This window comes from Poromitra crassiceps, assembly GCF_964638095.1.
Source record: "Poromitra crassiceps genome assembly, chromosome: 30".
Taxonomy (NCBI): Eukaryota; Metazoa; Chordata; class Actinopteri; order Beryciformes; family Melamphaidae; genus Poromitra; species Poromitra crassiceps.
The window spans coordinates 1,879,011-1,906,362 of NC_139652.1; the positions used below are offsets into that span (position 1 = coordinate 1,879,011).

The 27,352-nt window shown below is 45.7% G+C and overlaps 2 protein-coding genes across 2 annotated transcripts in view; both read left to right on the forward strand.

Annotated features, from left to right (window-relative positions):
* ptprbl (protein tyrosine phosphatase receptor type B, like) overlaps positions 1–4,410 on the forward strand; it is a 53,118-nt gene extending 48,708 nt beyond the window's left edge. The window contains exons 29-30 of the mRNA XM_083663246.1: positions 2,216–2,336; positions 3,529–4,410. Of these exons, the coding sequence (XP_083519372.1) occupies positions 2,216–2,336; positions 3,529–3,551 (144 nt within the window). The 3' untranslated portion in view covers positions 3,552–4,410. The remainder of the gene's footprint in view (positions 1–2,215; positions 2,337–3,528) is intronic.
* Positions 4,411–4,673: 263 nt separating this feature from the next.
* LOC310800477 (fibroblast growth factor receptor substrate 2-like) lies at positions 4,674–27,352 on the forward strand. The gene is made up of 7 exons (XM_083663076.1): positions 4,674–5,066; positions 5,839–5,927; positions 6,187–6,278; positions 9,072–9,258; positions 16,901–17,047; positions 18,185–18,348; positions 25,717–27,352. Exons 3-7 carry the CDS (start codon positions 6,213–6,215, stop codon positions 26,839–26,841), a joined length of 1,689 nt encoding a protein of 562 aa, XP_083519202.1. The 5' UTR covers positions 4,674–5,066; positions 5,839–5,927; positions 6,187–6,212; the 3' UTR covers positions 26,842–27,352.

Consider the following 27,352-nt stretch of genomic DNA (forward strand, 5'->3'; position numbering starts at 1 on the left):
TATCCATGGATACGTAGAACATCACGTTTCTGAACCAAACTACGTTGCATATCACGTTTAGATATATATTATATTATATTATATTATATACGGTGGTGTAATTTGAGGTTATAATTTATCATTTGAGATTTTTTTCTGTTTGCTCTATCTTCTGCTGTTGATGTGATCATCGTGCTGCATACTTGCGCGAAGTCAAATTCCTCGTTTGTAATCTGATTACTCACTATGGCTACTGTAATCTGATTACTCACTATGGCTACTGTAATCTGATTACTCACTATGGCTACTGTAATCTGATTACTCACTATGGCTACTGTAATCTGATTACTCACTATGGGTACTGTAATCTGATTACTCACTATGGCTACTGTAATCTGATTACTCACTATGGCTACTCGAATTAATCTTGAATCTTGAATCTTACAAAGGCAGCAAGGTTTTCAAATGAACCTGCCGTTTTGTTTCAAATTCACGTTGAGATTGTACGTATCCGTGAATTGCACAAAAACGTACAATGCTGACAGGCGATTCGGTTGGTGTGTGTATGTGTGTGTGTGTGTATGTATGTGTGTGTGGTGTGTGTGTATGTGTGTGTGTGTGTATGTGTGTGTGTATCTGTGTCTATTGATGTAAATGTCAATTAAAAGTTGGGTAAACTACAATCTCCAGTTTGTGATGGAGAGATTATGAAAATATACAGAATGTCTGTATTCTATTTTCTTCTATAGACTGTTTTATCTGTTGGTGGCCCTGGTGGAAATTGGTTCCTGGTGGCCCCCTAACCAATGAAGCCAATGTGGAAGTGCCTTAAACCCACATTCTTTCCAATGGCCAGCAGGGGGCGACTCCACTGGCTGCAAATAGAAGTCTGAATATGTATAGAATTCAATGGGAATATGACCTTACTTCTCACTTGATTTATTCCCTCAGGCCACACTTGCCTAATGAGTTTATGGTCTCAATCACTAGTTTCAAGTCTTTTTCACTGCAGCATGATGTTCATTTTGTACGTTATGGTCCAATTTAAAGTAAAATAGATGACAAAGCAGACGATCTTAGCGGAAATCTGCACTGTAGCTATGTTGTTCCAAGAAGTAGAATACCTAAGTGGTGAGCACCACTTCTTGGAGCACCTGAAGATTTCTAGTTAAAAACAGGGTTCTTGTAAATGATGTCTTTTCAAGTCAACTTGACATCTCAGGGCTTGTGGAGACTTGGATTACGCCAGGTGAACAGTATGGAAGCATTTGACGTTTGTTTTTTCAGATGTTTTTTTTATTTTTATAAATTTTTGCTTGTGACCCTGTTCACACTCAGCAGGCAGCTCTACCTGCCTGATGCTCCAAACTGGGACCGTGCTACATTCTACTCCACACTGACTGTAGGCAAATACCTCAGACAACCCCACGCCAAAAAATAAATAAATAAAAAGATGAACTATTCCTTTCAAGAAACATGTCGAAGATGAAAAGGCGGAATTTGAACAAAAAGGAGGGGGAATTTGGATTGCATATGGCCCTATACTCATCCCTATGCCCCTCGCCCCCCCCCCCCCCCCCCCCCCCCAGGTGTAGTATGGCCCTATATTCATCCCTATCATGCCCCTCCCCCCCTCAGGTGCAGTATGGCCCTATTCACCGTATGTTCAGACCTACAGTGGACCAAATTCTTCCGGGTCCACCTAACACTTCCGGCGGTCACGGCGCAAAATAAAAGAGTTGTTTTTGGAGCGGACAGTGAAGGGGTAAAATAAAGAACGTAGCCTACTACTTTGAGCCGGTACACAGCAAGCAAGCGAGTATCCACTGTTTTCCATGTCAGATAACGTTATCGTCGACAATGACGAGCACTTTCTTGTAAAACATACCTGGACTCCAACAAAGAAAGCTTCGGATAGTTTTCTCTCCTCCGAGGCAGCGCGAGCCATTAACGTCAATAAAGACCCGCAGACGTTAACGTAATTCCCTGGAATGCGAGACTTAACGAGCCAGTTACATGGCGTTGCATTCTTAGACATTGCCGTTTGCTTTTATTTGGTATGTTACATACAATTGGCTAAATTATTAGTTAATTCAGAGTTAGATGATATTGCATTTTTTATTTTATTTTATTATTATTTTTAGCCGGAAGTCGTAGGACGGCCACAGAACCGGGTCAAATGGGCGTGGCTACATAAGGTGAATACTCATCCCTATGCCCCTCCCCCCCCCCCCAGGTGCAGTATGCTTACCTCCACCAGTGTGTCCGTGACGTGCTGAGAGCCAGGAAGCTGCGCAGCGAGCAGGAGAACCTCCTGTATCCCATCTATGAGAATGTGAACCCTGACGTCCACAGAGGTACGTGTCTCTCTGCAGCTGCAGGCCTCCCAGCTTCAAGTGCCTTCACACTTCATGTTGCACCTCACATAGCTCAGTATAGAGAGGTCAGAGTTCACCTCACATAGCTCAGTATAGAGAGGTCTGAGTTCACCTCACATAGCTCAGTATAGAGAGGTCTGAGTTCACCTCACATAGCTCAGTATAGAGAGGTCTGAGTTCACCTCACATAGCTTAGTATAGAGAGGTCTGAGTTCACCTCACATAGCTCAGTATAGAGAGGTCTGAGTTCATCTCACATAGCTCAGTATAGAGAGGTCAGAGTTCACCTCACATAGCTCAGTATAGAGAGGTCTGAGTTCACCTCACATAGCTCAGTATAGAGAGGTCTGAGTTCACCTCACATAGCTCAGTATAGAGAGGTCAGAGTTCACCTCACATAGCTCAGTATAGAGAGGTCTGAGTTCACCTCACATAGCTCAGTATAGAGAGGTCAGAGTTCACCTCACATAGCTTCAGTATAGAGAGGTCAGAGTTCACCTCACATAGCTCAGTATAGAGAGGTCAGAGTTCACCTCACATAGCTCAGTATAGAGAGGTCTGAGTTCACCTCACATAGCTCAGTATAGAGAGGTCTGAGTTCACCTCACATAGCTCAGTATAGAGGTCAGAGTTCACCTCACATAGCTCAGTATAGAGAGGTCTGACTTCACCTCACATAGCTCAGTATAGAGAGGTCAGAGTTCACCTCACATAGCTCAGTATAGAGAGGTCTGACTTCACCTCACATAGCTCAGTATAGAGAGGTCAGAGTTCATCTCACATAGCTTCAGTATAGAGAGGTCAGAGTTCACCTCACATAGCTCAGTATAGAGAGGTCAGAGATAACCTCACATAGCTCAGTATAGAGAGGTCTGAGTTCATCTCACATAGCTCAGTATAGAGAGGTCTGAGTTCACCTCACATAGCTTCAGTATAGAGAGGTCAGAGTTCACCTCATAGCTCAGTATAGAGAGGTCTGAGTTCACCTCACATAGCTCAGTATAGAGAGGTCAGAGTTCACCTCACATAGCTTCAGTATAGAGAGGTCAGAGTTCACCTCATAGCTCAGTATAGAGAGGTCTGAGTTCACCTCACATAGCTCAGTATAGAGAGGTCAGAGTTCAAACTATCACAACTAATTCCTCTCCCCTTTTTTGTTTTGGGCCCACAGATTTGGTGTACACCAGACGTTAAAGATTGTATTGACTACTGAGTGAGAGAAGAGAAAGAAGATTAATCACTTTTATATGTTGAGCACTACAGGGAGACATGGCAAATTTATTTTTCTACTATTTTTGTTTATATTTTTATCACCAGATATTGAATAAAGAAAAGATATATGATTATTTAATTACAACAGAAGATTCATTTCAACAGAATTGTATATACTTACATCATATCTGTGTGTGTGTGTGTGTGTGTGTGAGAGAGAGAGAGAGAGTGTGTGTGTGTGTGTGTGTGTGTGTGTGTCTCTATATTTCTATTATTGCTGCTTTTTTTTTTAATTATGTATTGTCACTGTTTGATAAGCTATAACATTTGCACATTATGGCTGTGACAAATCACAGAGAATTTTGACCAGTTATCAGTAAAGAGATTATGTGGAAGCCTTTCAGGTCATCCATTATTTCCCTTGAGCACATAAAGTACTTAGCCTTCTCTCGACTGAGGTGTATTTGTTTGATAAAGTAGACGTGTTTCAGTAGCCATGGTTGGTCCTTGTATTAACAAATGGGAAAGATGTTTACTTAATCATAAATCTACGTAAGGTATCATATTGTGTACTGTGTATTGTGTCTTTTTATTTGTTTCACTTGTGCTTCACTGTATAAGAGGAACTTGTTCAGAAAGAAGCATAGCATGTGTCAGCAACTAAACATCAAAGAAAAATGTAGAAATCTCTGAAATCTATGAGTATTCATCCATCAACGATGCATACCTGCTCAAACATGACTGTAGCACTCACTGTCAAGGAATGCTAGATGGGAATCATTGCACAAACAACCAATGACAGAGAATCCCATGCACATTGTAACAGTTAGTTCTCAGTCCCATATAAATGATCCTATGTATATGACATATCGTGACGCATTTTCTGTGGGTGTTTCAATAAAACAAGTAATTATGTTTTTTAAGATTGCATGACTGACATACCATTATTTTCTATTACTCATTCATTATGTCCCTCCTGGGAGAGGCCCTGGCTATCCCAAACCACACAGTCGCGCATGCGCACTGAGCAGAGCCTTCACCACATTGGAGAGATTCCTGCCTCGGAACTCTCGGGAAGTTGAGCCAAGTTGCAGTGATTTAGCCCAGCAGGCTAGCGGGAGAAAAGACGCTACGACCGAAGCAAACTGGCTTTTCAGGCAGATACAAGTGGATCTTGACGGACTTTTTTTGCTCTATAGTGAAACACGAAGGATTATCGGTGGATTTAAACCGTTTTCTATCGTTTTGTTTTCGCCAAAGTGAGCGTTAGCCACCTTTGAAAGAAGTTGTGATTGTTTTTTTGGCGCTCTGGCACAGCGCAGAGAGGAAAGATGGTGGCTCTGCTGGTGTAGCTAGCAGCAGGCTAGGCTAACGCTAGCTAGCTTGTTGGTTTACTAAGCTAGCGTCGTTTTGTCATAACTCAGAGCTGCTCAGTAACTAACTCTCCGAATGCCTGAAGAGTCTGGATGTTATCATTCAACATATTAACGCTGCCTCGTAAGTATCCCTGTATTAAAGGCGTTCGTTTATTTACAGGAAGAGACTGAGCACCAAGCTAAACGCGTTGCTGTGTTCTTCTCGGGAGCGCCGAGCTCATTAGTTAGCTGAAATCCACTGTTAGCTTATTCAACCAGAAAGACAGTCAGGTTAGCTTTGTGCTAACTAGCTAGCTGCCATTACACTTATCATAACCTTACCACACTGAGCGAACGGAGCTTAATGCTGTCTGGCTAATTACAAAGTGAATGTAACAGTACGTTAGCTAACTGATATAGCCAGTTTTATCAACTTCTACAGCTAAGCTAGCACGCCAACGACGGTAACGTCAATTAGCTCGCGTCTAATTTGTTTATTTAGCTAACTTGTGTTATTCGAGCTGGTAAACAGCCAGAAGATAGATGGCTAACTGGGAACACGGCTCAGATCAGAGAGCTTTATGTGTGGACCTGTGCAGCTTAATTGGATGTGATATTGATCAGGTTAATTAAATGACTGCATGTATGGACGCTCCTATCCACATATAATGAAACATGACAGGCGGACAACGCAAGGCATTTACAACAACATCACGTAGACTACAATTTGCACGCTTCACTGGCCGATGTATCCCGACCATTCAAATCACTTCCCACGATCACGTATAAATAATAGTAGTTTAGTTTGCTACTTTGAAGAAGCATAAACATTTAAGACAAAAAAGATGAATGTGTAAAATTCACCCCAAGTGCCACAAATCAATAATGGTGCATCCGAATTTTATTCTGTGCAGAATTGCTGTTCATGTTGGCAAAGCAGAAAAAGCATGAGTGTCCCTCAGGCTCTGAGGATGGAACCAGGGGTACGGGTGGCAGGATCTAGGTGAGCAAACCTTGACGGCATCATGTCAACACAACTTGTGTTGTCAACTGTGTTTTAAGCCCATGGCACCACACCAATCAAACATTATACAACAAAACACAGATGTTTGTTTGGTGTGCCATGGCTGTCTGTCCTTGTTTGGAGATGTTTGCTCAGATTTCGGCATGTTCAATCCTTTAGCCCATGGCACATCTGGATAATGTTGTGCTGCTGTGGTTAAACTCTGGTCTAACTGAAATGCTGTTTCCTTGGGTGTCAGACATCAGATGGTGCTCTGAAGAAGCCATGGGTAGCTGTTTAAGCTGTCCAGAGAAAGAGTCAATTCCAGATAACCATCAAAGCAAATTCAAGGTGAGTTCTTGCCTTGGCCTGTCTCAACACCAACCTTGTAGTCAGTAGAGGAGTCCCACACCCTGGATTATTCACTAATGATTGTGGTTGGGAGCTCAGCTGTCTGTCACAATATCTGCTGATTATCCTTGCTCAATTTCCAAAAGTGGTTTCAGAGACCTACATCTGAATACCAATTTGTTTTCTCAGATTCTTGTTTTTGCACAGTTACATTCCTGAGCCCTAGTTGATTAGTTGATGCCACATTCTGTGATTGATGGGTCAATGCATTTCAGGGAATTTATAGTCCACCAGCTTCCACCAGTGTCTAGAGGAGGAGAAAAAAAGCTACTTTAACTATTTTACAAGACAACAAGATTTTCTATTAGAATGTGCTCTTTAAATGCTGTTACCAGAAGAAAATGCCTAGTAGAGTAAACCAACTAGCAGAGATTTGACTTCTGGTTGGTGTTAATTTCTGACCCTGGACATATTTCATTCATAAACGCTGCTTAATATGTACTTGGTTTCCAAAAGAGAATTCAGGGTTTCCCTTACGGATGGCACCATCATATCCACACGTCATTGGTATCGGCCGATAAAGGCTTTAAAATGAAATGCCGGCATCGGCCCGAAACGAACATACAGGCAGATAAAAGGATGCTTTGATTATGCTTGAGTAAATCAGCCCAATGAAGAACATTTTACCTAAAAAATATAGCAGGTTTTACATAACCTAAGTTGAGCTAGTTTTCTTATTTTGGCCAGTGAATGAGTACATTTGAAAAGCATTGTATTTATGTCTGCATCTGCCAGTGGGCCATCATGATGAGTAGGCATCATCATGTGTTAATTCCACTACAGGAGAGACTTGATGTTGTCTGAAATTAGGTGGGGGGGGGAAATGCGTGCATATATCGCTATCAGCATCTGCTTCGGCCAAAAGAGTTGGAAAATATCTGCATGTCGGATACCGGCCCAAAAAATAAATAAACAAATCCAATATCGTGGGTCCAGTGTTTCCCACAGGATTTTGAGTATTTGTGGTGGGGGACCGGAGACCCCCTAGGGGGGTGCGGGGGCAGGCCCCCCCGCGAGATGTTTTTTAAACATTTTAAAGTAAAATGCATGAATTTGGTGTACTTTGAGAAAGCTTAAGAGCAAAATTAAAAGGCTAGATCTATGAAGAACATGTCATCATTACTGTGCTGTGGGTTTACAATGACAAACTAAATTTCTCCCTATAGGTCAGGGATACTCAACTTGCTTTGCCACTTTCGTGAAATGATAGAAGGCGAGGGGCCAGTTAATAAACAAACAATATACATTTTTCTGTAGCGGATTGTAGGATTTTGGGGTGTCAGCCGGAGTTTAGGCTGACAATGTTGTGCACACCGGATAGTTAGTTAAGTTAGTTAGGTTAAGTACATGCATAAGTGCCTGGGTAGCGAGCAGATGGCGTTATTGACAATTTAGCAGCTAAATCATAGATTATTGAAAGATATTCCATATTCCAGACTGAAATGCTATAACAGAAGTATTGGCCAGAATGACATGAACATTTGGACACTTATTCAGCGGGTATCTTGCATGTTGCGTTCAGGTGCACTGTAAAAAAAAAAAAGGTCAACCTCTTTTTGTGGTGGTCAAAATCCTTTTGTGGCGGTGCGCCACAAATTCCTTTATGTATGGAAAACACTGGTGGATCCATAGTTTCCTATTGTACAGGGTTCCCCACAGTAATGGAAAACCTGGGAAAGTCATGGAATTTTAAAATTTTGTTTTCCAGGCCTGGAAAACTCATTATTAAAATCCTTAAGTTCGGGAAAAGTAATGGAATTTTGTGTAATTTGTGTTATGAAATTAATTGTTACAGTAATCTTCCATGGATAACCTTCCATGTAATGTAACAGAACGGCAAATGTATTTATTTACACGTCTTTATATTGGATTTTTTGGATTTGACTTTTTTTATTTCTTGTAAATATGTCTATAAATATGGATACACTCCCCCCCCTGATTTCCCCCATTTTCTCCCCAATTGTACTTGGCCAATTTCCCTCCATGCAGCCCCGGTCGCTGGTCCACCCTCTGCCGATCTGGAGAGAGCCGTAGACTAGCACCATGCTTCCTCCGACACATGCACATTGCCAGCCGCTTCTTTTCACCTGAGAGCGGGGAGCTTCACCGGCAGGACGTAGCATGTGGGAGGATCAATCTATTCCCAGCAGTTCCGTTCCGCCCCAAACAGGTGCCACCGACCGACCAGAGGAGGCGCTAGTGCAGCGACCAGAACACATACCCTTAATCCAGCTTCCCACCCGCAGACTCAGACAATCATGCCTGTATGGACGCCCGACCAAGCCGGAAGTAACACAGGGCGCGAACCTGCGACCCTTGTGTTGGTAGGCAGGGAATCTACGGGTTTAGGTGTAGTAGGATACACCTCTTTATATTGGATGTTAGTGCTGCTTCTTCTTTAATGTTAATATTTTTGTGGAAAATCCATGTTTCAGGGTTCCCACGGTCATGAAATTCCTGAAAAAGTTATGGAATTTGAAAAACGTTTCCAGGCCTGGAAAAGGTTTGGAATTACAGTGCGTTTTGGAACAGTTTTGGAATTTACACTGTATTTTGGCCACCGTTAAAAATGTTTATAAAAATCCTAAAATATGTCTAAAAAAACGAAATACGTTTATTTTATTTTATTTCAATAGCTTGCTTCCATGTAATGTGATGTAGTGACTGTACTTGTTAAATCCTAAGGTCCGGTTGACGCCTCTGACTGTGTTTGGGGTGTGTGTGTGTGTCCAGGTGATCAACGTGGACGACGATGGGAACGAGCTGGGCTCTGGCGTGATGGAGCTGACCGATGCCGAGCTGGTCCTCCACACCCATCGGCGTGACGACGTGAGGTGGCCCTACCTGTGCCTGCGTCGCTATGGATACGACTCCAACCTCTTCTCCTTCGAGAGCGGCCGGCGCTGCCAGACAGGCCAGGGTACATGTCACACTGCTCCTCCTAGTGCTTCAGCGCCACTGGCTTCAAGACAGACATTGCATTGGCACAGCAACAACAAGCAACATAACAAAATAGCATCATAAAGCTGGGGGGCCTCCTGGCCTATTTACATAATAAATGACGAAATAATAGTCTCAACAGTTGGCACAGTAAAGGTCCTTACACACCAGGGGCGTTTTTTCCATGCGATTAATTCGCACGTCAATAATATTTTTCGAGTATTATCAGTCAATGCAACCGTGCATACCAACGGCCAAGTTTTGCTGAGCGTCATTGCGGTGTTTATTATTTCGGACCAAGGTCGATTTTTCAGAAATTCGCTTCCGATGTGTACACACACATCTGTTGCTGTGATTAACAGGTGGGTCAAAATCCGCACCGCAATTTCGTGCTGTATATTCCCATCGCTCTTGGTGTGTAAGAGGACCTTAAGACTTAAGTCATGAACAATAGAGGGTATGCACACCCACTGAAACACGCCCCCTCAATCGGGAATGAGTGTCAAAATGAGTGTCAAGTTCCTCCCTGAGCAGCAGGTGTCAGTTATCTAGGCTGATTACTGCATTCAAGCTCAGTCTTGCTGTGACTCAGTGGGCGTGACCCCACAGTGACTTCTGCCTCTGTGACATCACATGCATACCCTCTATAGAGGGTATGCATGTGATGTCACAGTGACTTCTGCCTCTGTGACATCACATGCATACCCTAGAGGGTATGCATGTGATGTCACAGTGACTTCTGCCTCTGTGACATCACATGACATCACATGCATACCCTAGAGGGTATGCATGTGATGTCACAGTGACTTCTGCCTCTGTGACATCACATGCATACCCTCTATAGAGGGTATGCATGTGTTGTCACAGTGACTTCTGCCTCTGTGACATCACATGCATACCCTAGAGGGTATGCATGTGATGTCACAGTGACTTCTGCCTCTGTGACATCACATGCATACCCTCTACTGTGACATCACATGCATACCCTCTATAGAGGGTATGCATGTGTTGTCACAGTGACTTCTGCCTCTGTGACATCACATGCATACCCTAGAGGGTATGCATGTGATAGGTTAGTAAGTAATAGCATGTGATAGGTTAGTAAGTAATAGCAGCGCCACGCTGAAACAGGAAGTTGGGTTGTTCTGCCTTCAGAGTAAAAGCATAAATTGTGTCACTTATGAGAAAAAAATATATTTTTGAGCTGTGCAGGGCAACAAATGGTTAGAGCAGTATAATAGTATTAAAAAATCTAATCGAAAATCTAATTTTGAGAGAAATTAGTTAATTAAATTTGAGAGTTGTTTTTTTTGCTGATCCTAAAAATCTGATCCATGGCTCAAAATCCGTCACGCGATCCGATCCGTGGATTTTCTGATCCATGCCAGCAGAGCAGGGAATATTTTATTTTGTGAAGCTAGATAGACACTCACATGCTGTAATCTGAATCGTGCTGAAATGAGGAGACTTCTCTGTTTGAGTCGGGCAGCAGAGTCGTCTTTGCATCACAATCTATCATGATGTCATGTTTGTGCTGCAGCCATCATGACCTGCCTTTTGTGCCATTGTTTTTGGATGCCATGCTTTCATACGGAGGAGGTGCAGAGAGCCGGGGCTTTGAGAGGGGGTCTGTAGGTTCCTGGGTACAGAGAGCTGGGGGTTTGTGAGGGGGTCTGTAGGTTCCTGAGAGCTGGGGGTTTGAGAGGGGGTCTGTAGGTTCCTGGGTGCAGAGAGCTGGGGGTTTGAGAGGGGCTCTGTAGGTTCATGGGTACAGAGAGCTGGGGGTTTGGGAGGGGGTCTGTAGGTTCATGGGTACAGAGAGCTGGGGCTTTGAGAGGGGGTCTGTAGGTTCCTGGGTGGAGAGAGCTGGGTGTTTGGGAGGGGGTCTGTAGGTTCCTGGGTGGAGGGGGTCTGTAGGTTCCTGGGTGGAGGGGGTCTGTAGGTTCCTGGGTACAGAGAGCTGGGGGTTTGGGAGGGGGTCTGTAGGTTCCTGGGTGGAGGGGGTCTGTAGGTTCATGGGTGGAGAGAGCTGGGTGTTTGGGAGGGGGTCTGTAGGTTCCTGGGTGGAGGGGGTCTGTAGGTTCCTGGGTGGAGGGGGTCTGTAGGTTCATGGGTGGAGAGAGCTGGGTGTTTAAGAGGGGGTCTGTAGGTTCCTGGGTACAGAGAGCTGGGGGTTTGGGAGGGGGTCTGTAGGTTCCTGGGTGGAGGGGGTCTGTACTACAGACCCCCTCCACCCAGGAACCTACAGACCCCCTCCACCCAGGAACCTACAGACTATGTAGGTTCCTGGGTGGAGGGGGTCTGTAGGTTCCTGGGTGCAGAGAGCTGGGGGTTTGGGAGGGGGTCTGTAGGTTCCTGGGTACAGAGAGCTGGGGGTTTGGGAGGGGGTCTGTAGGTTCCTGGGTGGAGGGGGTCTGTAGGTTCCTGGGTGGAGAGAGCTGGGGGTTTGAGAGGGGTCTGTAGGTTCCTGGGTACAGAGAGCTGGGGGTTTGAGAGGGGTCTGTAGGTTCCTGGGTACAGAGAGCTGGGGGTTTGGGAGGGGGTCTGTAGGTTCCTGGGTACAGAGAGCTGGGGGTTTGGGAGGGGGTCTGTAGGTTCCTGGGTGGAGGAGGTCTGTAGGTTCCTGGGTGCAGAGAGCTGGGGGTTTGGGAGGGGGTCTGTAGGTTCCTGGGTGGAGGAGGTCTGTAGGTTCCTGGGTGCAGAGAGCTGGGGGTTTGGGAGGGGGTCTGTAGGTTCCTGGGTGGAGGGGGTCTGTAAGTTCCTGGGTGGAGGGGGTCTGTAGGTTCCTGGGTGGAGGGGGTCTGTAGGTTCCTGGGTGCAGAGAGCTGGGGGTTTGGGAGGGGGTCTGTAGGTTCCTGGGTACAGAGAGCTGGGGGTTTGGGAGGGGGTCTGTAGGTTCCTGGGTGCAGAGAGCTGGGGGTTTGGGAGGGGGTCTGTAGGTTCCTGGGTGGACAGAGCTGGGGGTTTGGGAGGGGGTCTGTAGGTTCCTGGGTGCAGAGAGCTGGGGGTTTGGGAGGGGGTCTGTAGGTTCCTGGGTGGAGGGGGTCTGTAGGTTCCTGGGTGCAGAGAGCTGGGGGTTTGGGAGGGGGTCTGTAGGTTCCTGGGTGGACAGAGCTGGGGGTTTGGGAGGGGGTCTGTAGGTTCCTGGGTGCAGAGAGCTGGGGGTTTGGGAGGGGGTCTGTAGGTTCCTGGGTGGAGGGGGTCTGTAGGTTCCTGGGTGCAGAGAGCTGGGGGTTTGGGAGGGGGTCTGTAGGTTCCTGGGTGGAGGGGGTCTGTAGGTTCCTGGGTGCAGAGAACCCATATCTTCTGGACATTGCCTTGATGAAAAAACAACGTAGCTAAAAGTAATAAGTGCGACAGTGTCAGTGCAGACAGCGCACAACTTGAATCTCCAGCAATAGGCTACGCACCTTAATCTCTCCCACTCCACACCTGGCACCTGCGGCAGCTCTCCTGCACTCGTTCTCGGCTACCATTTGGCTTTATTTGTGGTAAGCATTTTGATTCATCTCTTCATCATACGAGCGTCAAGCAACAAGCGCAAGCGATTGATTGGTTGATTCGGCCAACGTAGGTAAAAAGGCTTTTTACCTCCGCTAAATTGACAGCCTACGATGGGTCTCTTTCACTTTTGACGGCAGCAGGCACGCTTCTGTTTCTTCTTGAGGAAGAATAGCAGGTGCGTGACGCTTTCCTGCCGTCTTGCTGGCCTCGGCTGAAGTACTTGTCGTTGATCTAGATTAAAAAAAGGACTTGCCTAGCAAGGGATGTGTGTTTTGACGTTTGGGTTTCCTCCTGCGTAAAGTCACAGCGGGTCCAGCGCTGGTCGGCGGGACTGATGTTGCGTGTGCGGCTGCACTACAGTAAAGAAAGCGTCTGCTATATTTTTCTTTTTCACCAAACACTCAACGTAACAGCAGGGGCGGAAAAAATATGATGTAAGTCTCTATTTAAGTCGTAGCTTATTGGCAACATCACTTAGGCTATAGGTCACACAATATTAGGCTATTTTATATAAGGAATTTAATTATCTGGCATATTTTCAACCGCCCACTTGAGCCGGTGACCTTTTAATTTGCCGGCCCACGGCAACAAATACCGGCTAACAGAATCCCTACGATACGTATCACGATACATGGGTCGCGATACGATTGTATCACGATACATTGCAATACAATACATATTGCGATATATTGCAATACTCTACATAATTTACTGAAAAAAAAAAATAGAGCTAAAAATACAACACGCTGTGTACCACCCAGGTAGTTTAATAATCACTTTATATTGACAACTTAGTGGACAAATTTAGTCAAAACTACTGAGTGTTGAGTGTCTGACTGAACGCACTGAAATAAAAAGTATTCTTAATGTGTCACTGAACACACGGCTGTGCAAAAAAATCGATATGGCGATATATCACGATATTTTTCTGAAATATCGATACAGTATTGCGGAAAAAATATTGCGATATATTGCCGTATGGATTTGATTGCACAGCCCTAGTTAACGTTAAGTGAATCAGTGAATAAGCTGCCTCGCATTACCTTAATGTCCCGGACACAGAAGACTGAGAGCTCGTGACGGTAACACTATTAATACAACACATGTTAACAACACATTGTCAATCTACGTTAAAGGAACACTCCGCCCATTTTCAACCAGCTTTGTATCATTAGAACATCAGTAGTATATCGGAAAACTGTAAACTGTTTTGAAGTCTGTCATTTAATTTGACAGTTATTGAGTGTTAAAGTGTGGACCAGTGACATCACTGGTCCACACTAACTCAAATTAATAACTCATTAACTCAAATCAACTCTCAATAACTGTCAAACTAGATGAATGATGAATAGTTTGACAGTTATTGAGAGTTGATTTGAGTTAATGAGTTATTAATTTGAGTTAGTGTGGACCAGTGATGTCACTGGTCCACACTTTAACACTCAATAACTGTCAAATTAAATGACAGACTTCAAAACGGTTTACAGTTTTCTGATATACTACTGATGTTCTAATGATACAAAGCTGGTTGAAAATGGGCGGAGTGTTCCGTTAACACATTCAGTGCCACAGCGCTTCAGTAAAATTGTCTGGAGCCTGTGCCAGATTCACTTCCATTCAGTTGAAAACAGCTATAGAATTTTTTCTATTATGGCTATATTAACGGGGCTGGACTTTAATGAAACATTGAACACTCCTGCTTCTTCCAAAGAAGAAATTTTGTTTCTAGACAGTTCCATTATGAAATTACAGCCTCTCAAAAAAAGTGCACTTTCAAGGGTTTTCTGTCGTTTTTTTTTTCTTTCCAAGATATAGCCCCTTTTATGAATACCTTTTGCACTCTAATTTCGAGCACATTCACTGACTCTGGCTGGTGTTTTCTGATGTGGTGGCGTGTGGTGTGGTTTCTGTGCAGCCACACACCCCTCTCCCCCCCCCCCCCCCCCCCCCCTCTCCACCTCTGAGCTGCGGGCTCCTCCCACACGCACAGAGTTTGCTTTCTCGACTCTGTTTTTGCCCCGGACAGATCCCAGCTTTGCTGCGCGCATCATTTCCTTGATGGGCATCAAGGAAATGATGCGCGCTGGCAAACGCGACTGAACGAAAAGGCTTGGCCCGTTCGGCTTCGGATGCTGGCTTTCTAGGAAATCGTGTGGAGATAGATAGAAGCATAAGAGCTCAGTTGTGAGCGCGGATGCAGCCGAGCCCACTCTCGCTGTAGACGGAGCAATATATACGGCTCTGGCAGAAAGCATGCATCGGTTTCCACGGCTTTCTCCGCTGTCTCCTGTACAAAGTAAAGGATCTGAGGTGGGTGGAGCAGCTCCTGTGACGATGTTTAAGGTGGCGCCGTGTGATCCCTTGAAGGGATTCATGCTCACTGGCTGGGTACGACCTTAAACAGCAGAATTATGGAATAATATGAATTATGATTTTAGGACGTCCACAGACGTCCTTGGCACTGAACGTTACTTTTTTTTAGGACGTGCACAGACGTCCTTGGCACTGAATGTGTTAACATGGATTGAAACTCACTCACATGGAATTCTTTGTAACGTTTACAACGGTGTTCTGCTTTCGGCTTCCCTTTTATTGATAATTAATTCCTCCACATCACATCTTCTCCCACTCATCTCCTCCTTCTGATGTTCCGTTTCACCATGGTGGTGTGGTGCCGGGCGAAACCAAACTTGCTGTTCGCGTCACTAGCACTGCCCATGTCAAGGGATATGATTGGCTGTTTATGAGCGGGGGCAGGTGCACTCGGAGTTTGTCTGTTAAATCATTGGCTGTTTCCGTGTTACTTGTAGTAACAAGGTACATGATTGGCTGTATGAGCCACGGAGCAGAGGGAAGCGCTCTATCGAACGTCCCTATCGAACCATATTTCTATTGTATTGATGACGTCTCTATTGCGATATATATTGCTATCGTTTTATCGCCCAGCCCTACTACAGTGGCCCATCTAGTTGCATATAACATGTAATGAACATGCTTTCTAGGGGTGGGGGGAAAAATCGATACACCATAGTATCGCGATATTTTGCCTGACGATATTGTATCGATATTTGGACGCCAAGTATCGATATTGCAACACAAAAAAAAAAAATGTTTTGCAGGCCATGCCATGCCAGGCCACTGGGCTGCTATAAACTTTAGTTCCAAGGCCAGCAGTAAACAAATGGTAGCATATTTTCATTTTGTTTTAACAGTAACAGTTTTGTCATAACAGTAATTTACAAATTCCCCAGTTACTGAATGGGCTGCACAAGATGTTTTGTGCAAGTGAAGTGAAGTTGCATTGTTCAAAAACTACCTAAGTACAGTAGTCCACACACACATCCAGTTAAGGTGGACTGTAAGTAGACTGTAACAAACAGTTCAGTTTGTCAGGTGCATGCAACTATGACATGACTTTATGAAAGTTGTTGGTCTGTCTACTTGACAATGTTGCTGCAATAAAATGGTTGAAGTCAGATGTACAGACTGGAAAATTGTTCTTATATAAACCAGATGTTGACAAAGTTTTCCTTTGGGGACATCATTTGCAGTTGAAAAAGTAAGAAATCGCAATATATCGGAATATCGCAATATTCAATATATCGCAATATCGCAATACTATCGTATCGTGACTCAAGTATCGTTTTAGTATCGTATCGTGGGCATCTGGTGATTCCCACCCCTAATGCTTTCTCTACAAGGATGATGTTTAGGGAGTAAACATGTTAATTCATATTGCCCACTGATTTACCACATTTGTTTTTGCACCAGGTGACCCCTGGGGGGCTCCACAGTTCTCCTTATTGCACTGTTTATAGATTAATAATGCTGCTGTGTGTTGAAAATTCACTCACTCATTCATTCAGCACAGAAATGTGCCAATTGCTTTTGTTGTTCTTGTCAATGGACTAGTTTTATCGAGAAATAGTGAAATAACTGGTGCGACTGTGATGGTGCAGTGTGCTGCCTGTGCTGCCTGCCAGCACTAGAGAGAGGGGGTGAGCAGAGAGGGGATAGAGAGAGATACTGTATATTATCTTCATTTCAATACAGTCTGTTATTCATCAGATCTCAATCATTGAAAGTATGTTTGTTGTTGTATGCGTGTGTGTGTGCAGGGATCTTTGCCTTTAAGTGTGCGCGGGCGGAGGAGATCTTCAACATGCTGCAGGAGGTGATGCACAGCCACAGCATCAGCGTGGTGGAGGAGGCCGTGCTGGAACCCCACCATCAGGCCACCGCACACACCCCACACACACCCGCAGGTACACACACACACTACACACCCCTGCAGGTACACACACACTACACACCCCTGCAAATGTCTTGAGTGGATTTTTGAATGTTGAGTCACTTCTGACTGGCTGCTGTCTCTTGACCTTGTGTGCTGTGGTAGGGCTGGGAGGGCTGGTAGGACTGGGAGGGCTGGTAGGACTGGGAGGGCTGGTAAATATAACAATATAGTGGTGAGACTAGATCTCATCTTAGATTTTGGATATCATAATAGTGATATGGCATAAGTGGTGTCTTTTTAGTGACAAGGTAATATCACTAAGAAAACATTTATATTATATTATTATTATTATATAAACAGGGGCCGCAGTTCATATAATTGAAGATGTACATTGTTAACTGTTTCAATACACACTTTACTTTGTGATTCAATCATATCCAAGAAGCTCCTTCCTCTCTTTATTGTTACTTTTGGCCTGCTGAGCTTTCTTGTGCCGAACAAAATGTGATGCTCATGTCTGTTCTGCTTATGACATCTGAGGCAGCATGCAGCACAGACACATCTGAGGCAGCATGCAGCACAGACACATCTGAGGCAGCATGCAGCACAGACACATCTGAGGCAGCATGCAGCACAGACACATCTGAGGCAGCGTGCAGCACAGACACATCTGAGGCAGCATGCAGCACAGACACATCTGAGGCAGCATGCAGCACAGACACATCTGAGGCAGCATGCAGCACAGACACATCTGAGGCAGCATGCAGCACAGACACATCTGAGGCAGCGTGCAGCACAGACACATCTGAGGCAGCATGCAGCACAGACACATCTGAGGCAGCGTGCAGCACAGACACATCTGAGGCAGCACAGACACACCTGAGGCAGCATGCAGCACAGGCACATCTGAGGCAGCATGCAGCACAGACACATCTGAGGCAGCATGCAGCACAGACACATCTGAGGCAGCATGCAGCACAGACACATCTGAGGCAGCATGCAGCACAGACACATCTGAGGCAGCATGCAGCACAGACACATCTGAGGCAGCATGCAGCACAGACACATCTGAGGCAGCATGCAGCACAGACACCTAAACCAGTGTGCCAGCTCTGCAGAACCGTTGAATAAAGTGCTTCCTGTGTGTGTGTGTGTGTGTGTGTGGTAGCTCTGGGCTACTCGGTGCCCACGGTGCCAAATGGGGTGACCAGGATCCCCTCGGTTGGCGAGGCCCCGTCTCACCCTTCCACCCGCCACCCGTCTGTTGCGAGCACCCGTCTGCCCTCGGTGGGAGAGGAGTCCACACACCCCCTACTGGTGGCTGATGAGGCGGTAAGAACCACACACCACTCGTTCTATTAGTACTACAACTAGTACTATGACACCTTTACTAGTACTACTTACACTACTACTACTACTACTTATTACTATCATTATTTATTCATCATCATCATCTTCAACCGCTTATCTGGGATCGGGTCGCGGCGGTCGCAGTTCCAGCAGAACCTCAAACTTCCCATTCCTGAGGTGTTCCCAGGCCAGCATCTGCCCCGTGGTCTCCTCCCAGCTGGACGTGCCTGGAACACCTGCCCAGGGAGGAGACCAGGTGGCATCCTTACTAGGGCTGTTGGAACAAATTTCGAGATTTGAATATAATTAGATTTGAATAAATATTAATAAAATTCTATAGGACGAATCAGTGTGACATCACCGCAACAAAAAAGTACCCGGAAATGCGGAAGCGCAGCAGCAGTTAACTACTATGAGTTGTGCTAAACAAACGTTAATATCCCAAAAACTACACATCACATGGCTTATATTTTGACATTTTATTTTATTTTTTTATCATATTTTTTTCCCCGATTTTGTATCCCATTTTTATCCCCCATTAGTGCTAATTTAATTAATTTATCCTGGTTGCTGCTCCACCCTCTGCCGATCTGGGGAGAGCCGAAACTGGCTCCATGCTTCCTCCGAGACAAGGGCAGTTAGCCAGCCGCTTCTTTTCACCTGACAGAGGAAGCTTCACCGGTAGGACATAGCACGTGGGAGGTTCACGCTATTCCAACCAGTTCCCCTCCCTCCTAACAGGTGCCCTTAATGACCAGAGGAGGCACCACATTAGCGACCAGGATATTGCATGTTTTGGTGAAGGGGTTCCTATATGAAGGAAACCCCCGGGAGGCACGGGGAGAACATGCAAACTCCACACAGAAAGGCCCTTTTGATGACCCCACCTGGGCGGTGGGCACTCAAGGACATGCGGACGGGCACGCATTCCTTCAGCGTTCACAGCGTCCTAGGTGGGAATCGAACCCTGGATCTTCGAGCTGTGAGGCGACAGTGCTTACCACTGCACCACCGTACCCCCATATTTTGACATTCTGAGTGAGAGCAGAAGTAGCTCAAGAGACTGATGTATAATATATTAGGGGTGTCACGGTACACAAAAGTCACGGTTCCGTACGTACCTCGGTTTTGGGGTCACGGTTCGGTACGAAAATGGTACAACGGAGAAAAAAAGCAACAAATCCCAAATTCTGTTTTTTTTCCCTTTGAATTTTTCTGCATTCTGTGTTTTGCTTTTTACGCTCATTTTACCATCAGAAATAATGTCTAATAAGTGGGAATTAATAAATGTCCACAATTGAATAAGATCTAGGCAATCCACACAAAAAGGTTTTAGTCAAGTCAAGTCAAGTCAACTTTATTTATATAGCACATTTACATACAGCGGCAGCCGAACCAAAGTGCTTCACAGGCGGGGAGTAAAGTGCACAGATGTAAATAAGTAAAGTGCAAAAATACTAATTGAAAGCAACATAATACAAAGTGCATATATGATGACAATTAAAATCAAAAAGATAAAACAATAAGACAATAAAAGCAATAAAACGATAAATGCCAGGGACCTAACGATGGCTAGGTAGGGGGGAAAGCCAGGGAGAACAGGTGGGTTTTTAAGAGCGATTTAAAAACCGCTCTGCAGTGGTTCTCAAATGGGGGTCCGGGGACCCCCAGGGGTCCGTGGCACTTTGCCAAGGGGTCCGCGAAAAGTTTTCAGGAAAATAAAGATTTTAACAAGGCAAGCACGTTACAGTGGAACCAATTAAGCTTAGCCCAAAATCACAAATCAGGATAAGGGGGTCCCCGGTATCTTTTCTATCTTGTAAGGGGTCCTTGGCTGAAAGAGAATTTGAGAACCTCTGCTCTAGAGCAGTGATTTTCAAAGTGTGGGGTGCGCCTCCCTCTCAGATGTCTGTATTCCAGCTGTTTGACAGGGCAAAGGCATTTCCCCCCACTTTAAATCTTTATTGTACACAAGTTTGTAAACAGAGCGCATGTGTGGAGTAGCCTAATACTCCCACCAACCCAGTGTCTGACAGACAGCGGGGTGGGTTTCACTTTCCCAGTAAGTACGGGAAAGAACCCTGTCAGTGCCTTAACGTTATTGGAGGCGAGTTTTGTTTACCATAATATGATTACGTTCGGTCATCTAATGGATTATTGGAACATGACAAGGAGTCATCCCCTCTTCCTCACCGCATCTTGCTCGTCATCCCACGCCATGTAAGTTTCTTGTTTACAAGTGAACAGCTTTGTCAGTGTTATGTAACGTTTAGCCGCAACGCGCAACTATAAAGGACTTTGTCGTGGCTACGTAACGTTACATTAGCAAGCTTACCTCGTTGGCTTGATGTTGACAGAATTTGCAAAGCAGCTTATCGCCTGAGTCATAAAAGTCATTAGCATACTGCTCTGCACTTTTTTGACGACTGTAACGGGAGAGCAGCTGGACTGGATATTGTTGTGGTTTGTTCTGTCTGTTCTGGAGCGACCCCCCCCCCGGTAATGTTTCCTCTCCACAAAACGTTCCATTCAGTGAACGTGGATTTCTATGGCCCTTGTGTTGTTTTGGTGTCTTCTTCTGTGGCGTTTAATTCAATTAAATTCAATGGCGTTCAAACAGCGTTTAGGTGCTTTACTACCACCTTCTGGGTTTGACGTATTTGTCGTGTCGCTTCACGTACCGAACCGTGATGCCCGTACCGTGAACTCACGGGAAGAATACATATACCGCGACACGACACCCATATAATATTTGTATGTCGTGTTAAAGTTGTGTGAACTGTCGCAGTTTTTAAACTGAACTGAATTTAGTAAACAGCACAGCCTGCTAGCGCGAGACACTCAAGGCTGGCTCCATAGGGTCCCATTATAAAGTTACCCCCAGTAAGCCATTTGTTTACCAACAAGCTGATCGGCTGATCCTGTGTATTATTATTTTTGGATTGATTTTTATTTTTATTGCATTTTTTTTAGCTGAGGGCAAATCTCGCCCAAATCAAATCCTCTTGTCACAGTTTTCTGAGTCTGAATCAATATACAGTAGATCAGTGGTCTGAATCACAATGATCTCCTTAAATCTCATGAGCAATGTCCTTCTCATGCATGATGCCAGCCAGCTAACGCTAGCCAGAACTCTTCTGTGCTGAAGCTGTAGTTTTGTCTCCCTGCATACAACACGATCGTCTGACCATTTTAATTCCATCTCTTTGTGACTCTGGTCGCGTCATCCAGCTAACCTGCTAACGTTAGACCTCTGCACTCCTGTGTTCCGCTAGCGATAAGAGCAATCATAAGGCTCTACATTAGAACAAAAGAAGAAAGAACATTATTGATTATTTTGCCAGATAAATCATATTTGACAGAGAAAAAAATGCAGTTTGACTATTTGAAAAGGCAACTACATGTTTATGCCTCCGCCGGCGATAGCCGGGCCTGAGGCATTATGTTCTCGGGTTGTCTGTCCATCCGATGTTCGTTAATGCGATATCCCAGGAACGCCTAGACAGAATTGCTTCAAGTTTGGCGCAAACGTTAAGATTTTGGTGGTCAAAGTTCAAGGTCACTATGACCTCACGGCCGCCATTTTCATGCTTGTTTACGCAATATCTCAGGAATGCCTTGAGGAGATTTCTTCGAATTTGTCTCAAACGTCCACTTGCACTCAAGGAAGGGGGGCGGGGCTAGTGAAATTAGTTGCGTAGCTAGGGATATGAAGGTTGTAGAGCCGGTAGGGGTTCGAGAGGTGGCTAGAGAGAGTGACTAAGGGGATGTGGGTGGTGGAAGGGGGCGGGGCTAGGGAAATTGAGCCATAGCTAGGGATCGGAAGGGATTCAAGGGGTGCAGTGTTGCATGAGGCGGTATTTCTAGTTCTATTATTATGATCTTTATTTTGTTGAAGAAAAATGCAAAAATGCCCCCAAGAAATCTCAGAATGCCCCTAAAAGCCATGATCCAGGGGCAAAAATTGCCCCAAGATTTCTATGATTTTCTTTTCATTCAATTCATTTAATTTCCATCTCTAACACACTCAACATCTGCAAGCTGGTTGCCAGAAGAAGATGAAGAAAACACACAATGTGCTGTTGTCCACACTACGCTTTAGCAACTTTATGCAGTAATTACTTTTTTTAAGTGCCCCCAAAATGTTGTAAATGCCCCCATTTTTTATACTGTGGGGGCAAAATTTGCCCCCAAAATATTTTTATGCCTCCGCAGGCGAAGCCAGGCCGAAGGCATTATGGATCCGGGTTGTCCGTCCGTACGTACGGCCGTCCGTACGGATGTCCGTCCGTCCGTCCGTACGGATGTTTGTTAACGCCATATCTGAGGAACGCCTTGATGGAATTTCATCAGATTCGCCTGAAACATTCACTTAGGCTCAAGGATGATCTGATTAGATTTTGGTGGTCAAAGGTCAAAGGTCAAGGTCACTGTGACCTCTCGAACGCCATTTTCAAGCTTGTTAACGCGATATCTGAGTAACGCCTGGACGGAATTTCATCAGATTCGCCTTAAACATTCACTTAGGCTCAAGGATGATCTGATTAGATTTTGGTGGTCAAAGGTCAAGGTCACTGTGACCTCTCGAACGCCATTTTCAAGCTTGTTAACGCGATATCTGAGGAACGCCTGGACGGAATTTCATCAGATTCGCCTTAAACATTCACTTAGGCTCAAGGATGATCTGATTAGATTTTGGTGGTCAAAGGTCAAAGGTCAAGGTCACTGTGACCTCTCGAACGCCATTTTCAAGCTTGTTAACGCGATATCTGAGGAACGCCTGGACGGAATTTAATCAGATTCGCCTTAAACATTCACTTAGGCTCAAGGATGATCTGATTAGATTTTGGTGGTCAAAGGTCAAAGGTCAAGGTCACTGTGACCTCTCAAACGCCATTTTCAAGCTTGTTAACGCGATATCTGAGGAACGCCTGGACGGAATTTCATCAGATTCGCCTGAAACATTCACTTAGGCTCAAGGATGATCTGATTAGATTTTGGTGGTCAAAGGTCAAGGTCACTGTGACCTCTCGAACGCCATTTTCAAGCTTGTTAACGCGATATCTGAGGAACGCCTGGACGGAATTTCATCAGATTCACCTTAAACATTCACTTAGGCCAGTGGTTCTCAAACTTTTTCTGTCAGGCCCCACTTTGGAGGAAGAAAATCTTTCGGGCCCCAACAAAATTGAAACAAAACGGTCCAAGTTTAACTTTTATTGACATAATGACCATTCATTTCTATATTCTGGCTGTTTTGCCCTGCACATCTTTTCAAAAACAATAACTATAAAGTGCAACCTCTACAAAACAAAATCAATTCAAATATCTTAATTGTGAGTTCAAGTCACTATCACTGTATTAAGGGCTGCAATGAGCCTGTTTTCCACTGCAAATCGTTTCAAAACAATAATAAGGTGCAACCTGCAGAAAATAATAAGTGCAGACATTTGTGAGGACTCAAGTTTTATCAGTATTAGTGGCTGCAATGAGCCTGTTTTCCACTGCAAATCTTTTCAAAAGAATAATAAAGTGCAACCTGTGCAGAAAATAATAATAATAATTGTGAGGACTCAAGTTTTCTCAGTATTAGTGGCTGCAAAAACCCACACAGTTCTCCCAATTCAGCCCGTGTTGTGTCAGGTAACTGTCCAGAAGCATAGCTCTTCAGCTGTTGCTCTGCTTGTAACGTACTTGCAAAACAGCAAATCCTCACTCAGTGACTCCGACGTGACAAAGCGAACATAGGCGATAAGCAAGCAGTCTTTATTGCTGTCCGTAGCCTCGTCCGGCGAAACGTGTGTCTGTCAGTTTTTCCGTGAGTTGTTCCTCGAGATCATTTGAAATGTCACATATACGTTTTGCAACTGTGTCATTGGACAGCGGGATAGTCTTCAATTTTGCAGCGCTGGTCTCATCCAGCATAGTTTACACCATATGGATAGCTGCTGGGAGTATGAGCTCCTCAGCGATGGTGTGCAGCTTCTTGCACTGTGCAATTCTGTATGCGACCTTGTATGACGCTAGTTGTGCTTTGCTGTTCACTGATGCCACTTTTACAAAGCGATTTTCCTGCTTGCGGTATTCACAGAGTTTCCTCTGAAATAACCAGAGTGGCTTATTGACGAAAGTGGGGTGTGTTGTCTCCAAGTGTCTTTTTAATTTGTTAGGCTTCATGCTGTCCGCTGCCAGAGTTTTCAGACAGAGAACACAGACTGGTCTCTCCTCGTCTCCTACCGCATTGACTGTGAATCCCAGAGCAAGATAGGCGTCATCATATTTTCGTCTCGGTTTTTTTAGTTGACTGCCGCCCTCCGACTCCTTGTTTGTCCCAGCCAAATGTCTCTTCATTGTGCACTAATCTAAAACACTAAAACAGCCTCCAGTCTGTCTGATGAATGAACGTGTCACTACGGAAGCGCGGGGTTTGTTTATTTCCTCACGGGGAAAAGAAGTCCGACCTAAAAATGGCTAAAACATTGGTTCCGCGGATTTCACCCGCGCCCCACCTGTAATACCACTGCGCCCCACAAGTGGGGCGCGCCCCACACTTTAAGATACACTGACTTAGGCTCAAGGATGATCTGATTAGATTTAGGTGGTCAAAGGTCAAGGTCACTGTGACCTCTCAAACGCCATTTTCAAGCTTGTTAACGCGATATCTGAGGAACGCCTGGACGGAATTTCATCACATTCACCTTAAACATTCAATTAGGCTCAAGGATGATCTGATTAGATTTTGGTGGTCAAAGGTCAAAGGTCAAGGTCACTGTGACCTCTCAAACGCCATTTTCAAGCTTGTTAACGCGATATCTGAGGAACGCCTGGACGGAATTTCATCAGATTCGCCTTAAACATTCACTTAGGCTCAAGGATGAACTGATTCCATTTTGGTTATCAAAGGTCAAAGGTCAAGGTCACAGTGACCTAACAAATGCCATTTTCAAGCTCGGTAACGCCATATCTCAGTAACACCTTGACTAAATTTCTTCACATTTGGCTCAAATATCCAATTCTGCAAAGAAACGCCTTGATGCAATTTCTTCCAATTTGGCTCCAACATCCACTTGGACTCAAGAATGAACTAATGGCGGAGGCATAAGTCCGCGTTGCGGTCGTTCTAGTTTTAATTTCCTACACTGTTTAGGTGCCTTAAATTTAGGCTGCAATGCCCAAATAAGTTTTTATTTATCCAATGCCAGAGTAGCCTTGCCTTAAAAATGACTTGATTCCAGGCCTGAGAGTCCACAGTAAGAGAACATCAATTGAATCAATTGTGTTTCTATTAATTCTACTATAGAGTCAATATGAGCTGATGCCCTTTGTGACGGCTGCTGTGTTGTTTGGCAGGTTCACACCTACGTCAACACCACGGGGCTGTTGGAGGAGCAGCCCAGCCCGCTGACGGTCACCACGCCCCTGGAGAGTCCGGGCTCTCCCCAGTCGCAGTGTCCCCCGACCCCTCCGCCTCCCCCGAGGATCCGCGCTGAGCCACCCGCCCCGCCCGCCCAGCCTGAGCCTGAGCCCCAGGTGCTGCTGGAGTCCCAGGGCGCCCGCTTCGTGCTGGGACCCACCCCTGTTCAGAGGCAGCTGATGGCCAAGGAGAAGGAGAAGCAACAGCTGGAGGTCAGGGACTCGGGCGAGGCCGAGGAGCCCAGAGAGCCCAACGGCCACACGGACGCTCCGCAGAGCGCCAGGGAGGCCCCCGCCCAGGCCGAGGCGGAGCCGGCCCCCGCACACTCCAACGGCTCCAACCCGGCCACGGCCCCCCGCCGGCACCGCCCGCCCCCGCTCACCCCCGACGTCCAGAATGTCAACAACTCCGCCCAGCGGCGCACGGCCCTGCTGGACTACGAGAACCTGCCCGCTCTGCCGCCCGTGTGGGAGGCCAGGAAGCCCAGCTCCGAGGAGGAGGAGAGCTGCCGCGGCAGCCTGAAGACACCCTCCCTCAACGGCTACAACCACCACCACCACGGTCTGCTGCAGCACTCCTACTCCCACCCTCTGTCTGCCCACCCTCTGTCCGCCCACCCTCTGTCCGCCGCGCTGGATTCCTCCCACAACTACGTCAACACGGAGAACGTGACGGCGCCGCTCAGCGCCCACCGGCCCGACACGGCCCGGCGGTCCCGCACCGACGGACCCACCGTCTTCAACTTTGACTTCCGCCGGCCGGCGCTGCCCGGTGCTCACCACCCGGAGCCCGCCAAGACGCTCAACTACATCGAGGTGGTGACGGACGGCAGCGCCGGCAACAAGGGCGCCTCGGACGGCAGCGACCCCCACACGCCCCGCACCCCCACCTCCCCCCTGCCCCCCACCACCCCCACGCGCCGCACCGAGCTCTACGCCTTCATCGACATCGAGCGCACCGCCGCCATGTCCAACCTGCAGAAGGCCCGGCCGCGGGACGACGGCACGTCGCGCAAGACGCGCCACAACAGCACCGAGCTGCCCACCAAAAGCACTGTCTGACCACGCACCTTTTCCTATTAACCGTTTTGTTTTTGTTTTTCTAAGTACGATACACAGAGGCACGAAGGCTGCCATCTTTATATTCACATAATGGAGAAGACATCGGAGATGCAAATAAGAGACTCCGCAAGTAAAAGTCTTAAAAAAAAATGAGTTAACTGACTTTTTTTGTGTGGTTACCTGTAAATGAATTCAGGTAGACCAAAAAAATAAATAAACCTAGGTACTTGCCATATACCAATTTATTCCTATGGTAATATAATACCTCTCTTCCTTCACTGCATTTGGGTTGTTTATTATGTTAATAAGACTGGACTGCATTCCTCCTCCTCACCCATTCCCTCTCCTTTAAGGTACAAATCAGTATTACTGAACAAAGCATTCCATTTAGCCTTTTTATATGATTCACTACATGCTGCTGTCATTTCAGTATCTAAGGATTACATGGTACACTACATTATGTTTCTGACTATGTACAGTAGATTCTGGCACAATAAATGTCTGTTCTGTT